This window comes from Sciurus vulgaris (assembly GCF_902686455.1).
Source record: "Sciurus vulgaris genome assembly, chromosome: 1".
Taxonomy (NCBI): Eukaryota; Metazoa; Chordata; class Mammalia; order Rodentia; family Sciuridae; genus Sciurus; species Sciurus vulgaris.
Genome location: NC_136461.1, coordinates 6,129,274 through 6,142,408, shown reverse-complemented (window position 1 = coordinate 6,142,408; position 13,135 = coordinate 6,129,274). Strand labels below are relative to the sequence as shown.

Sequence of the window (13,135 nt, the reverse complement as noted above, 5' to 3'; positions counted from 1 at the left end):
GGCAGGAACCGGTGGGCCTCGCTGGGGCCGGCCGCCCGCGCCCAGCCGCGCGCCACGCTCCCGCCGGCCAGGGCGAGCGTTGGTGACGCCCGCTGTGCCTGCGGCCCGCGGAGAGGCAGGAACCAGGTACTGGTTGGCTGACCCCCTCTGGGCCTGCAGGCTTGGCCGTGGACTCCCTCCGCGCCGCAGTGGGGAGGTCGAGGCAGGGCCTGGGTGTGTGGGCCTCCTCCACCCGTCAGCTCTCAGATCCCTACGGGCCCAGGACGCCCTGGGAGCAGTGGAGGATGTGGATCAGGAAGCTGGCCCTGGCCTCCTCCAGGTGTGGCAGGACGGAGGGCTGCACACGTTGCCACTTCTTTCTGTTCCATTGCACAACCTGTTACCCTTCCCCTCGCTCGCTGATAGCCGACCACCCCCCTATTAAAGTGCATTTTCTCTGGAGAGCCTTTCAAACTATGAAATAATCTGACACCTCTGGTCTTGCCATGCAGTTGTGGAAACCATTGTGTTAGGGACCAAGGAGAACAGCAAGGGAGTGCTCTTGCTGTGAACAGGGACAAGGGGACACCTCCAGCACACACATTATCATCCTCCTGAGTCTGCACACCGATCAACCCTGGACACAACTCCAGAGTTTGCAGGGAGTGCCTCGGACCAGTGGCCAACTCACAGAGGGCTCCGTGAACTAGTGGAAAGGTGAAGGAGAAGGCATGACTGGATTAATTGGATTCATGCCACAGCAAATAAAACCAGGGGCATGTCCTGTGCAGAAGAAAGCCTGCAGGCCTAGTGGGACTTTGCTCTGGATTTTGGCCACTGGCCTAACGTGCCCCATGGCAGCTGAGCACGTGCCAAGTACAGGGGCCAGCAGTGGCCTGGCTGTGAGTGGACAGTGGATGGACCCAGCCCAGCAGTGTGACTTACTTTCCCTGCCCAGTGGCCAGAATTGAGGTGCAGTTCTTTACTGTCTTCCTGACCCTGGTGAATGCACAGAAAAGAACATCTCTGGGTCACTCATAGTGCTTACAAACAAGAACTGTCCCAAAAAGATTAACATGGGGCTGAGGGTGTGGCTCAGTGGTAGAGCACAGGCTTAGCATGCATGACACCCCAGGTTCCATCCCAGCATCACACACAAGAATAGTGTTGAGCAAAACCTGGCTACCCACTGGTGGGACTTGGCTGCAGGCTCCTGGCTGGGACTGCTTCTAGAAGCCTCCAGGGACCCCTTTTGTTGCCCCCCTCATTATTGCCTGGCGTGGTGTAGGGTTAGTGACAACTGATGCTTTCCTGACCTTCCTGACAGAAAGAGCCCTTCCAATCACTCACCTCAAGCCTGACCAGTGGAGACTTCGGCCGTGGGGAAGTACCGCAGACTGTCCCTCCCAGGGCAGTGCTGAGCCTGCAATCTCAGGGCACCCCCTGGCTTAGCCAAACCCCAGACATTTAATTGAAAAGCAGAAGTGAAAGGCAGGCAGGTCTCCGGGTTCCTGAAAGGGTTATTCTGACTTAGACTGGCTGTAAAATTGTGATTGGCTGGTAGTTGCCACGGCCAAAGTGCATCCGGAGTGTCCTCTCTCTCCATCCAGGTGTTTGTCACTCAAGGAGTTGTCCCCGCCAGATGGAGCAGTCAAATCAAGGGACGAAGGAAGGGGTAAGTGTGCTGCCCAGGGCAGGCGCCAGGAGCAGCCTCAGCTGCCTGGGGAGTCATGGGAAGCCAACTCGGGGCTGGGAAGGACCCTGTGGGGTACTTGCCCCTCAGCCCACCCAGCTGCTGGACTTTTACAGGGAGTAGGGTTGAGGTTTACAGGCAAATGCCCTTTCTGCTGGAACATTCTACTGGAACAGCTGCTTAAAAATCCAAACTGAAGGGTCAGAAAGGGTTCACTTGCCCCCGTCTCTTAGCGGTAAGAATGTAAGATGAAGAGATTTCAAAATCAAATGTGTTGGTTACAAGATCCTTAGATGCTGTTGGTGAGCGTTTGTCAAAATTTTGTTTTGATTTTGGTTCAGAGAATTTTAGTCTTTTCAGCAAGTAACAGCTGACCTGCGTGAAAAGAAGACGAACAACAAAAAGGTGCTGCCTGTTTTTCTTTTTTTTTAAGTTCAGGTTTTTTTATTTGTTTTAGATGAGGGTTTTTCTTAAGAGATGAGGTGTTTTTGGCCCCCATTTATATTACAGCAGCTAACTCAGATTCCCTTGAGTGAGGACAAAGCATAATGAGGGAAAGGCAGCATGCCTTTATCAACGCATTTCCAGGGATTTACGTCTTATTTGTCACACCAGCATTGACTCGTAGTGGAGGGCCATGGTCTCTGGCGTGGATGAGACGGTTCGCCAGGGCGGATGGGAAACCTGCTGGGTAGCATGTGGGGTAAGAGCAGTTCTGGGAGGTGGAGGCCCTGTTCCTCTCGCCCGCTCCGTCCCCCTCCGTGGGACTTGGGCAAGTTATTTAACTCTTCTCTGCCTTAGTTATCTCACCTATCAAAAGGCAATAATAGCCTGGACCATGGCGCACATCCTGTAACCCCAGCAACCCAGGGTTGAGGCAGGGGGATCTCAAGTTCGAGGCCAGCCTCAGCCACGTGGCAAGACCCTGTCTCAAAATAAAAAAAAATGAACAGGACCAGGGTGTAGCTCAGTGGTGAAGCACCCTGGGTTCAATCCCCAGTGCCAAAATGAATAAATAAATAGGAATAGCAAGCACTCCGTGTCACGGGTCCTGGCATGATTAAGTGAAATAAGGCATGCCAAGCAGCTGGCACAGCGAGTTTCCATCACGTTCTTGCATCCCTGATCCTGTCGAGAGGCAGAACCTCAGCACTGTCGACATCTGGCGCTGGGTAATTCTGGGTTGCTGAGGCTGTCTTGTGTGTTGTAGGATACTTAGCGGCATCCTGTCCCCGACTCGCCAGATGCCAGTAGCACCTTCTCCCAGGTGTGACACGCAAATGTCCTCGAGAGGGTAGAAGCAGCCCCGGCCCCCCAGTTGCCAGTCACAGCTTTACTGCCTGCCCGCATGCCCGCACAGGGTTATCTTGTCTGGATTTCACAGCTTGAAGTGTCGGGCAGATCAAGCACTGTTGTCTCTGATAGAACAGGAACGGAGCTAGAAAGGACTGGGCTGTTTGGGGCCAGTGGAGGGCCTGGTTTGCGGTCTGCTCTTCAAAGAGAAATGCAAGGGATGGAAATGCCACCCACGTGGTGCACCCTGAAAATAGCAGTACTGTGTGAAAGGAAGCGATGCCAATGACCACATGCAAAGGGCATGGGCCCGTCATGGCCTCTGGTCCTCTGGGGGGAAAGACTCCTCGCGCCAGGCAAGAGGCCAAGGGGAGTTAGAAGAAGTGGGAGGAGGCCGCCGGTCTGAGCGGAACGTGCCAGGCAGTGTGTCAGGCCCACTCCGTGTCCCTCTGTGGCCATGTGGTCATAACCTCACTGACCTTCACTTTCCCCACATATAAAGGAAAGGGACCAATATCTGTCCAATGTGCAAGAACTTTCTGCCAGGAAAGGAAACTCCTGACCTGAAAGAAAATAATGCAATGGATTAGAAAAAGAGACAGCAAAGCATTTTACAACTAGTTAAGAATTACTGAATGAAATCCCCCCATAAACGTACATTGGGATGTGAAACTATTTATTTCACGGAGTGTCCCCCATCAACAAGTGAAGTAGCCTGAGCAGGTGACTCCCCACCCCACCCCCGTGTACTACAGGTCCTTGTTCATTTGCATTAACTGATTAATTAATTCACCCACCCCAGGGGAACATTTAGGCAGGCCAGGTATGTCCGGAAGGCTGTTTGGGCAGGGAGTCCCTCCCAGTGTCCCGGGAGTCATGTCCTGATGGAGGGCTGCCCTGCAGCTGGTTGTTTACTGAAAGCTGAAGGTGTTCTCCACATCATGGAAAGCAGGGGATGAAGACATGGTTCCTGGCTCCTCCCCAAAAGCCTGGCGAGAAGAGCCCCCTCCTGTCTCTAGAGGCTGCCGGGGATCTTTGACTCTCCATCTTCCTTATGTCCTAATGCAGTTCAGCACCAAATCTTTTCTCCCCCTACCCCTGGAAAGAAAGAAGGGGAAGAGAGAGAGAGCAAGCAAGAGAGCACTTGGTCCCTTTTATGTGCTTTTTAACATACACTGCCTTCATTGAGACTGAAACTCACATGCCATACAGTTTCAACCATTTAAAATATACCATCTTTTACCCTTAAAAAGGAGGAACCCTAGCTGGGCACAGTGGTGTGCCACTGGAATCCCAGCAACTCAGGAGTCTGAGGCAGGAGGATCACAAGTTCGAGGCCGGCCTGGAGCTGAGGGACACTATGCTAAGTGAAATGAGCGTGGCACTGGAAGATGCTGCGTGATGTCACCCACGTTTGGAATCTGGAAAAAGCCACCTCGCAGATGCAGAATAGAACAGTGGTAGCCAGGAGCTGGGGAGAGGGTGATGAGGGTACAGATTGACTTCTGCAGGGCTGTATCGAGCAGCAGGGCATGGTAGCCGATGCCTCCCTGTACATTTGAAATTTGATAGAGTGGACGGTGACTGTCCTCGCCACGCACATTCGCGGAGACACCACGTGAGGCAGGGCTGTAGCCTGACTGCGGAATCCCTCCCGGGTGCACGGGGTCAGGACACTCGCCGCACAGCTCGAAGGAGATGCTGCTGGGCTCAGGTGAGCGCGTGCGCTGACAGGGCGAAGGCACCCCAAGTTCCTACTGACCTTCCGCAGCTTTCACGTCAAGCCAACTCTGAAGGCCAAGGACCGTCTGTACACACAACCTTTATTTGTTCCTCTCTCCTCAGTGAAGCTGGAAGAGAATCCCACACATGGTTCAGTGTGTACCCAGGGGGTGCCGCCACGGCCAGGGTCAGGACATCGCCATCACCTCTGAAAGAGCCCTCGGGCCCACTGGCCTGCTGGGCCAGGGGTGGCCAGGGTCCTGCTTTCTCTCCCTGCAGAAGGAGGATCAGAATCAGGTGGTCTTGGAGACCCTGGTAGCGTGGGCCAGTGCTTCCTCCCTTCCGGGCGGGTCAGGTCCCATGGAGTGTGCCTGCACATTCTCTTGGCCCATCATCCGTCGCTGGCATCAGGGCCTTGCTGCCTGGCGGCCGCAATGCTACTATAAAGGCAGCGTTTGAACGCTGGTGTGGACTGGCTGCTCCACTTCCCTTGAGGTTACTCCTAGCAGGGACTGCTGGGTCCCCAGTACGGGGCGTAGCATTTTCCTGATGGTGTCCCCTGTCCTTTGGTTTTACTTCCCACAGCTCAGAGCTGGCACCACTTGCCCCTAAGTCATCTTGCTGGGAAGAGAAAAGAGAACTTTTTAACCAACATTTCCTTCCTTTTCTGTCTCCCCCTCCTTTTCCAGCAAAATAGGACAGCTGTGGGAGGGAATGTTGTCTCTTTAGTCCACCACAATGTCCCCAGCACTTAGAACCACGCCTGGCTCAATACGTTGAGTGAATGAGTGAGTGAGTGAGTGAGTGAATGAGTGGGTGAATGAGTGAGTGAGTGAGTGAATGAATGAGTGAGTGGGTGAATGAGTGAGTGAATGAGTGAGTAAGGGGGTGAGTGAGTGAGTGAATGAGTGAGTGAGTGAGTGAGTCGGTGAGTGAGTGAATGAGTGAATGAGTGAGTGAGTGAGTGAGTGAGTGAGTGAGTGAGTGCCCAGAGCCACCCAGAGGGGAGGGGAGCTGAGGCTGCCCAGCCCTGCCCTGCGTGTGTGGCTGTGGGGAGCCCTGAAGCTGGGCACGGTCGCCTGCCCTCCACCTGCCTCTTCTGAGCTCTCATCGTCCTTGCCAAAGCCTCCTGGGTTAGCCATTTGTCCGTTCACTAGCGGAGCATGAACAGTTGCTCAGTCACCCGTGCGCAGTGCCTGGGAGGAAGGAGAGGCGGGTGCGGGTCATGTGAGTGGGACTGGATTCACTTCTCTAGTTTCCTTAGCAGCTTTTTTGAGATTCCGTTGGCATGGTCAACGTGGGGTCAGCCTGATGTTTTAACACAAGTACATTGGGTATGGTCACTGCGCCCCCCTGATGACGGTCCCTCACCTCTACATAGCTCCCCTGTGCGTGCCATGGAGGGGGTCCGCTCTTGGTGGGAGGGCCAGTTAACCCCTTCCTCCCCAAGCCCCCAGGCCGGCTCTCCTCTCCTATCCCGCCTGCCCGCTGCCCTCTCCTCTTTAGAGTCAGCAGGATGCTGCCCACAGACCTGGGCTTGCCCTGGAGAGGGGGTCGCTGAGGTCAAGCATGAGCACAGCCCTGTGTGAAGGGGGACGTCTATGGGACACTCAGACAGGGCAGCCCGGGCTCACTCCGCTGAAGGTTCCACTCATGGTCAGTCTTGAGGGACGCGCCCTGAGGGAGCCTCACGGTCCTCACTTTGGAGAGGAAATGGAAGAGCACAGGAATTAAGCTAGAAAGCGACCCTAAGAATTTAAAATGAGACCTGTAGGTTCTGAGAGCAAAGCTCTTCCCACATCTGTCTCTCCCTGTTTTCGTTCCTCTAGGAAGGGACTTCCAGGCTGGGGACGTAGCTCAGAGGCCCTGGGTTCCATGACCAGCACCACAAGACAGAAGAAAAAAAAACTGTCCCCTGTCAATAAGGACTGTCTGAAATGAGCTTTGAGCTTCTGCTTGGGTCAAAGGGGGCTATTTTCAGAGTCCCCAGAAATCTCTAAGCAGTTTTTCCCGGTGGCCTCTCCCTGTTAGAGCGGAAGTCCAGGGACTCAGGGCAGTTCATCAGAGGTGCCACATAAAACCTTTTTCTCTTGATCTGGGGAGTCTGCGCCTCAGCACCTGAGCATGTTCCTTGTCCATGCACACAGCCCTGTGGCCGGGCTGCCACGGGAACAATTCCAGCAGCAGGTGCTGGTTTCTGTTTTCCTCCGACCTGGAGCGCCCCCAGCCCAGGGGGCAAGCAGAAAATCTGGAGACATCTGGGCCCTCACCTAGAGAGAGGGTGCAACTGGCGTCTAAGGACCCGAGTCCAGGGATGCTGGAGACGTCCACGATGCCCAGGACAGTCCCCTGGACCCTGCAGGTCCAGAGTGCCGCCATTGAGGAAGCCAGTTCTCGCCCCTGCAGGCTGAGCAGAGCAGGTTTCAGGATATGGAGTAGCCTGCCTGATTCCATGTCTCTGGGAGGCTCAGGAAAGGCAGGAGGTCCCGCGGCCCCTGCTGCTCCCTGACCGCTCCCACCTCCTTTCTCTGCAGAGGCTCACCCTCCTGCTGGCTCTGGCGACTCTGATCGCGGCCTTCGGCTCCTCCTTCCAGTATGGGTACAACGTGGCCGCCGTCAACTCCCCATCAGAGGTAAGACGGCAGTGGTGGTAAGGGAGATGCAGCTCCTGAGTAACAGGGAGGGGTTCTGGGGCCTCCGGGGCCTCCAGAGAGCGACACATTGGGTCCTTGAGGGAAGGGAGAGGGAGGCGCCCTCAGGACCCACCGCACAGACCAGGGGAACAGGCAGGCCGGGTGGGGGAGATGAGCAGGTGTGCAGACCTCGGCTTCCCACGGAGAACACGCAGGAGCCTGCCTGGCGGAAACTTGGCGGCCTGGGCCCCCTGGGCTCAGGTCTTGTGTGGCCTGGCAGTGTCCGGAGGAGCCTGGCGTGGGCAGCAGCCGCCCACAGATGACACCTGGGGGGCCCTGGGCAGTTCGCCAGCCGGAGGCCTTCCCAGGAGCGCCCCAGGCCACCTCACTGCCAGTGAGACCCAGTCCCAGCCCTGCCCCGCTGGGCAATGCTGCAGTCCGTGAGCCGGGTCCGTCGGGTGGATGACAGGGCCACCATTCTCTCTGCGAAAGCAGAGGCAGTGACTCTGGCGCCCTGTGCTCTGTTCGCCAGCTCATGAAGCAGTTTTACAACGACACTTACGGTGACAGAACTGGGGAGCTCATCGGCACCTTCCCCTTGACCTTGCTGTGGTCTCTGACTGTGTCCATGTTCCCCTTCGGAGGCTTTATCGGGTCCCTCCTGGTCGGCCCCTTGGTGAATAATTTTGGCAGGTAAGAGAAGGGGGATTCTTAATTCCCCCAAATTCATGACCCACCATTATGGTTTTGTTGTTGTTTGGGGCTGGGAACTGCACCCAGGGGCACATTACCACTGAGCCTCATCCCCAGCCCTTTTTATTTTAAGACAGGATTTCGATAAATTGCTGAGGCTGGCCTCCGACTTGTGATCCTCCTGCCTCAGCCTCTTGAGTCACTGGGATTACAGGTGTGTGTCACCCTGCCCAGCGACCCATCATCAATTTTTAAATGTGGGCCTAAAAGTGAAACCCTTATCATGAGATGATACCACTCTGGTAATTTTTATTTTCTATTCTGGTTTATAAAAAGAAGATCAGGCCTTGGCCAAGTGTTTGGGTCCCGGCAAGGTCACAGTTTGCTGGGGCTCCCCAGGCACGTGGGAAGAGCACACTGGCTACGCAGGTCTGGGACTCGCTTGGCCCTTGCTGTTGCTGTGCCTTGAAGTGTGCTCCTCACCAGAAACCGGAGGTACTTCTCTCCATGGCATTTTTACCTACGGAAGATCCAGACGCTGAAATGGCCTGGCCAAGGCGTCAGTCACCGCGAGGTCCTGACCTGGTGTTCTTGCCAGGCCTTTGCCGATGCTTCCTTTACCTCCGGAAGAGGCGGTATGCAGCATCCCGCCCACACGGAGCCCCACACATCTCTGGAACAGCTGAGGTTCACGTCGGGCTCCTCAGCGTGAGGCAGCGCAGTCTGGCGTCACCTCTCCCATTGTGACACAGCATCGTGAACGCCAGGGTCAGGCTGTATCCTTGACCCCATTAGAAATTTGTATATTTCATTGCAAAAAAAAAAAAATGGTTTTAAAAACATGCACTTGCTCACTTCAAGTCCATGCACCTTAGAGAGCGACCTGTTTACAGACGGAATCAGAGAGGTGAGACATCTCACCTGCCACTTCCCAGATAAGGAGGCAGGGAGCCTGGGGAGGCCTCCGCTCTACTCGGCTCAAGAGTCAAGACCGGGCTGGAGGTGCAGCTCAGTGGGGGAGCCCTTGCCTACCGGGCTGAGGCCCTGGATTTAATCTTCAGCACCACAGAATAATTAGTCAAGACCAGAGCACAGACCACAGCTCCTACTCTGGCTTTTGAAAAGGGTCTGAGATAAAAATACACGAACTCTGTTTTGGGATCCGAGGTCCTGAGATCTTCCTGGAAGGGTGTTGACCCCAGTTTTCCCTGTGGACCCCCACGGGATGAGCATCCCCAGGTCAGAGCCAGGCCTGCGGGACACTGCTCGAGTGAAGGACTTGCCCTTCGGTGGACTTAGAAGTTGCTAATGGAGCTGCCTGCTTGGGAATGTGACCGATGCCGTTCAGTTGTTTGAGGTTTCCTTGAGTATTTGCACTTATTATTATCATTTTTTTGGAGTGTACTCCTGCTTACAAAGAAGAGGTGTGCCGTAAAACTATAAAACAGCGTGGCCTTGTGCCCACGGTGTGGCGTGACTGACCACGCCTACAGTTCTGTGAACACACCCTGGATGAGCTCACCTGAGGACGCAGTTCTCACCCCATAGCTGAGCGACACATACCTGTGTGGTTACCGTCCCCATTTTGCAGATGGGGAAAATGAGGCACAGAGAGAGGCTGTAACTTACCCAAGATCATACAGAGGCAGGTGCTCAAGACTCCAATCCCAGAAGTTCCTCCTTTTAGTGGGTTTCCCCTCCGTTGAGCTGGTCCTGTTTGGTTTTGGTACCCGGATGGGGCCAGGGCCTGGGGCATGCCAGGCCAGCGCTCTGCCGCTGAGCCGACCCCAGCCCTCACTGAGTTTCAAGGTTCTTCGTGTATTTTATGTACCAGTCCTTTATCCACCAGGTCTTCTGCAAATATTTCCTCCCGGTCTGTGACTTGTCTTCATTGTCCTGGTGTGTCTTTTGCAGAGCGGAAATTTTTAATTTCAATGAATGCCATCTTATCCATCCTTTCAATAAAACTGACTTTTATTATGCTTAATGGTTGTTATAACACTCTCTGGAGGATGCGCCCCTATTGTTTGAGAGGCCCACTTCCCTTTTCTTTTTTAATTTGAGTGTCAGTCTTGCAGGTTGATAAGGCTGGCCTCGAACTCCAAGGCTCAACCGATCTCCTTGCCTCGGCCTCCACGTAGCTGAGACTGCAGGTGTGTTGTCACCTGCCCAGCCCGCCTCCCTCCTTGTTGTGGTCCGGGTCTTAAGCGTGATCCCCTTATTCTGAAAGGGACATTAAAAACTTTGAATTGGCCAGGTGTCGTGTCAAAGGCCTGTAATCCCAGTGGCTCAGGAGGCTGAGGCAGGAGGATCATGAGTTCAAAGCCAGCCTCAGCAACTCAGCAAGGACCTAAGCAACTTACCGAGACTCTGTCTCAAAATAAAATACAAAAAAGGATTGGGCACCCCTGGGTTCAATCCCAGGTACCAAAACAAAGAACAAAAAACCAACTTCAAATTGAACTTGTTGGCGTATCTATTTCTCCGTGAAGTTTGATCAGTTCAGTTCCTGCTGTATGTGTATAAATAAATACAGATTAGACCATACTAATCATAAATATTCATTTGTAGTGCTGGGGATAGAACGCTAGGCAGGCACTCTGCAGCCTACTTGTACTTTGAGGCTGTGTTGAGGGCTCTGTAGATGTGACGGTTCTAGATTTGCTATTTTTTTGTTTTGTTTTTGTTTTTGGTACCAGGGATTGAACCCAGGGTGCTTAACCACTGAGCCACATCCCCAGCCCTTATTTTTTTGGGGGGGGACAGGGTCTTGCTGAGTTGCTTAGGGCCTCGCTGAGCTGCTGAGGCTGGCCTCCAACTTGCAGGCCTCCTGCTGGGATGACAGGCCTGCACCACTACGCCCGGCTTTCTTCTACTTTATAACTCCCTTTATAACTCTTCTGCTTTATAACTCCCTTCTTGATTCTTTGTATTTTTACAGCAGATTATCTTTAGTCAGCTCTTCAGATGGTCACCACCTTCCCTCTCTGTCTCCGTTGGTCTTTTTATCGCTTCCGTAACCTCCTATCTTCAAACTTCTTTTCCACTTTAAGCATCAGTTCTCCTTCCCCTGGGCTGTGCCTCCGGGGCGTGTCTGAAGGTCACAGCCAGGGCTAAGGAAGTCATCGCAGACCCACCCTCATCTGGGGTTCTCCCGCCCTCTGGGAGTGTTCCTGCTCTGCATGGCGCCCTGCGGGCTTGGCAGGCCCCGTCCAGTCCAGCTCACCTTGGCGAAGGGCCTCCGCGGCCTGTGGAGGTCCAGTTGTTCGCAGCGTCCCAGAAGAGGCTCCCTCTGCCCCCCGCACTGCCTCGGCTCCACGGGCAGCGAGTGGGCTGGACGGAGCCTGAGGCAGCAGCGTGTCGTCCCCCAAGGGCCGATGGATTCCTTGCTTCAGGACCCTGGTCGTTGGCGGTGTTTCTCGGTCCCTGGGAATCCTGCTGTCTGCAGCTGTGCTGTTCGCCAGGCGGCCTCTTTTTCTCTTTCTTTCTTCTTAATTATCTATTGAGGGCTGGAGGGCGGGGACATGTGGGAGATCTGAGCGAGGGCGTCCTGAGGAGAGGGGCGGCCGGGACCACGGTCCTGCTCACACCGTCCTGAGGCCCCTCCACGGGACCTTTGCTTCTGTCAGGATCTCAGGGTCCACCTTACATTCGGGCTTCTTCCTCACTTCAGTGGGAATGTTTTGGAAGTCTTATTAGGTGTAATGTTTCTTATGGGTTTTTAGTTGATGCCCTTTATCAGCTTAAAGAAGTTTCTCTATATTTAGCTAAGGCTGGATTTTTGGCTTTTGGTTGTTGGTCGTTAGTTTTTGTTTTTGTTGTTTCTTTAATCATAAGGGGCTACGTGGGAGGCTGAAGCAGGAGGATCACTGGTTCAAGGTCAGCCTCAGCAATTTTAATAAAGCAAAATAAAAAGTGTTGGAGATGTGGCTCAGTGGTAGAGTGTCCTCATGTTCATCCCCAGTACCAAAATTTAAAAGAAGAATCGTAATGGCATTTAATTTTATTGATTTCTTTTGACACTTCTGTGGAGATAATCCTGCATTTTCCCCAGGACGATCTTTAATATGGTGAATACATTGAAAGATTTTATCCGTGCTGTTGAACCTGCTGATATTTCATCTAGGATTTCTGCATCTGTGTGGACTTCAGTGAGGTTGGCCTGTGCTTTGCTTTGCTTCTAACGTCCTTACCCAGTTTGGGCTTGGAGGTTACACTACGATCACAAATTATGACTTCGAAAGCCTTGCCCTGTGATTTAATTTGGGGCCCTTTCCCCCTCTGATCTCGCCACTGATGCCCTTGAGTCGCACTCCAGGCCGTGCACTTGGCCTCTGTCGATCTCTGGTCCCAGAGAGCCTGGTGCCCAGCAGGGAGGCTCACTGCTGTACCTGGTGGAGCCCGCAGAGGGCAAACACCAGGAGCTCCTGTGAACAAACAGTGACCGCTTCAGCCACTGAGCTGCCGTTTTGCCCCCTGCAGGAAAGGAACCTTGCTCTTCAACAACATTTTTTCCATCGTGCCTGCCATCTTCATGGGATGCAGCAAAATTGCCAAGGCCTTTGAGCTTATAATTATTTCCAGATTTTTGGTGGGAATATGTGCAGGTAAGGATGCCACACTGTCTTGTCATTCTGCTAGTCAGGTCCTCAACCAGGGACAGGAGGGCGGTATAGGGGGTGTGCAGGGAGGGACCGGTTCCCAGGATCTGAACCAGCCGGGGTCTCCAAAGCACATAGATTCAAGTGACCTTACGCTTGTGCTGTGCAACAGACGCTGGAGCAGCCTCCGCACTGCCCGTGGGGTGGACACTGGCCGACCTTGATTTACATGATGCGTCCTGCACAGGAAGCTGTCTTTTGTTTTGTTTGGCCGTGCTGGGGTTAAACCTAGGGCCTCGCGTGGGCTAGGGTGGCGCTCTGCCCCTGAGCTTCAGCCCCAGCCCAACAAAGCTGCTCCTTGAAAGACTGAAATACAGAACCTTGAGTTGAGAAGGGTCCTTCCGATCCCACCCGATCCCACCCGATCCCACCCGCTGTCTCAGGATCTCGGCATTTCCTGAGGGCAGGGCAGGGCCAGGTAGAGGGTGGCAACGTCTGTTTAGTGGGCGGTCTTGTTTTGT

The 13,135-nt window shown here is 54.0% G+C and overlaps 1 protein-coding gene across 1 annotated transcript in view; it reads left to right on the top strand.

Moving 5' to 3' along the window:
- SLC2A5 (solute carrier family 2 member 5) overlaps positions 1-13,135 on the top strand; it is a 36,741-nt gene that overhangs the window by 15,136 nt on the left and 8,470 nt on the right. The window contains exons 2-5 of the mRNA XM_079134118.1: positions 1,590-1,654; positions 7,222-7,320; positions 7,853-8,013; positions 12,496-12,620. Coding sequence (XP_078990244.1) covers positions 1,622-1,654; positions 7,222-7,320; positions 7,853-8,013; positions 12,496-12,620 — 418 coding nt within the window. The 5' untranslated portion in view covers positions 1,590-1,621. The remainder of the gene's footprint in view (positions 1-1,589; positions 1,655-7,221; positions 7,321-7,852; positions 8,014-12,495; positions 12,621-13,135) is intronic.